This window comes from Siniperca chuatsi, linkage group LG21, assembly GCF_020085105.1.
Source record: "Siniperca chuatsi isolate FFG_IHB_CAS linkage group LG21, ASM2008510v1, whole genome shotgun sequence".
NCBI classification, from domain to species: Eukaryota; Metazoa; Chordata; class Actinopteri; order Centrarchiformes; family Sinipercidae; genus Siniperca; species Siniperca chuatsi.
This window is the reverse complement of record NC_058062.1, coordinates 13117748-13119854: the sequence shown is the minus strand read 5'-3', so window position 1 is coordinate 13119854 and position 2107 is coordinate 13117748. Positions and strand designations below refer to the sequence as shown.

The 2107-nt window shown below is 39.9% G+C and overlaps 1 protein-coding gene across 1 annotated transcript; it reads right to left on the bottom strand.

Annotated features, from left to right (window-relative positions):
• LOC122868763 (lipid droplet assembly factor 1-like) lies at positions 1-1801 on the bottom strand. Its single transcript, XM_044181039.1, has 5 exons — positions 1631-1801; positions 1318-1434; positions 986-1154; positions 731-876; positions 1-381 (listed from the first exon to the last, which is right to left on the bottom strand). Exons 2-5 carry the CDS (start codon positions 1423-1425, stop codon positions 319-321), a joined length of 486 nt encoding a protein of 161 aa, XP_044036974.1. The 5' UTR covers positions 1426-1434; positions 1631-1801; the 3' UTR covers positions 1-318.
• Positions 1802-2107: the final 306 nt, after the last annotated feature.

Below are 2107 nucleotides of genomic sequence, written 5' to 3'. Positions count from 1 at the left end.
TTCAACATCATGCTCTTTTAAAAAGGTAACAGCAAACATGTAACAGTTACTTTGTAGTGCTTTTTTTCCCCTAATTGACATGTGTCTTCAGTATTTGACTATTAAAGGCAGTGAAAAGATTAGTTAAACCATGCTTTGGCTGTTGTAGACATTACAGTAACCATCAGGGAGTCTTTGGTGGCTCAAGCCACCATACAGTACATTCAAGGGTCCTCTGAATCAAGCTTCAGTAGTGCTTTTTAAGGGCTCTGGACACTCAGCCAATTTGAGCTTCTCCACATGAAAGCTGACAAACTAGAGAGAGAAGAAGACTCGAAGCTACTGCATTTCCTTCAGTTTTGAAGTTTCACGTTCACTCTCCTTCCCCTGGACTTGACTTTGCTGGTAAGAATAAAGGACAACAGAGAAGAGAAGAAAATAAATGCAATGTGTACACATTTAATAGCTCCTTGTGATAGTGTCACATTAATGTGAATGTGAGCACAGTTTATCACAATTTTAGAAGAGATTTTGTCCACACATCAAACTCCAATGACTTGTATCACCGACCAAAGTGTCAGGTACAGACTTAAATATACATACACTCAAATGGGCTTTTTAAACTCTGACTGGTGACATCATATTTTTGATGACTATAGATTGATTGTATATTTAAGGCTTTACCTAAAACTTGAACTTGCCTTGAAAAACTTTGGTGATACAACAAAATAACTCCTCTCCAGTACATTACCGTTCTCAGATGCGGGTAATAGAGGTTGAGGCTGTTGGAGATAGTGATATAAAACACGTTAAAGATGAATGAAACCACGACAGAGAAGAAGGCGATGCCGGAGAGCACACACAGCAGAGTCAACCCTCCTACAAACAACAGGAACCCTGGCAGACACAGACAGAAATAATGTTTTTGGTAATAAAAAGTACTGTTAGATTAGGCTTGTAGAGGTGCATTATCATAGAAGATTGATTTTGACATGAGTACACCTACCCTCAAAGAAAACAAAACCCACTGCCGACATTATAAGGGTCACAAGAGCAAATGTGAGGAAGAGTCCGACAGGCAGTGCAGCCATGGCGCTGAACAGCAACACCGTCAGAGCTAAGAAAGGGTGGCTGCTGAGGTACTGCCCGATTCTTGTATTCATCAGCTGTGCTATCTGTTAAAGAGAGAAAGAAAAGATGCAGCTGTTACTGCAAGTTAGCTGGGAGGAAATGCAGCCCTCCAGCAGACTGTCCCTCTCTGATCTGCTGATGGAAAAGCAAACATGTACACAAAATAAGTAATAAAGAACAGGGCCGAAGGCAGGTGTTTAGTTTTACCTTGGGGTCTTCATAAAAGCGGTTCAACAGGGTGGTCCACCTTCCTCTCAGCTGCTGAAAATCAGTCACACTGCTGCTGCTGCTGCTGCGCTGCATCTCCACAAACATCTGATCAGACTGAAGACATGAGTAAAACTGAGTAAAATCACACAACTGAGGTTAATCCAACAACTTGCAGATGCAGACTGGATTCAAGTGAGCCACAGTGACTGTAAAAGAAGACAAGCCTTTAGTGAACTAGCTGTATTGCACCATAAATTACTTTAAAACATTTCTGAAAACATATAACAAAGCTACATTAACAAGTACAAACCTGAACAATGTAGTGAACCTGGTTTAATTCCCATCAAAAGGCAGCTCTCTACATATGAAACTGTGTCCTGTAGTTGCCTCAGACACTCCAGAAGCAGCAACACACCCTTTTAAAACACAGACTTTCTTCTACTTCTTCTTCTTCCTCCTCCTCCTTCTTGCTCTTCTGGATTCCTGATCAGAGAGACTCTAAAAGGCTTGTTGGTATTGTTGCTGCCATCTACTGTTCACCAAATATGTTTCAGCACAAAGACTGGAGCTGAAGTCATTTTGGTGTGGGAGGCTTCACTTTTCTAAAGAATTGTGTCAGTGTTATTTGTGGAATATCATATTCATGTGAAAAAAAAATTAAATTATTGGAGAAAACTGCATCTACATTTCATAAAATATCTGGTTTCATCCTAAAGATCTATATCCTCTGATAAAGTATGAGAACTTAAAACTAAACTAAATAACTAGATAAATGAGGAAATACATG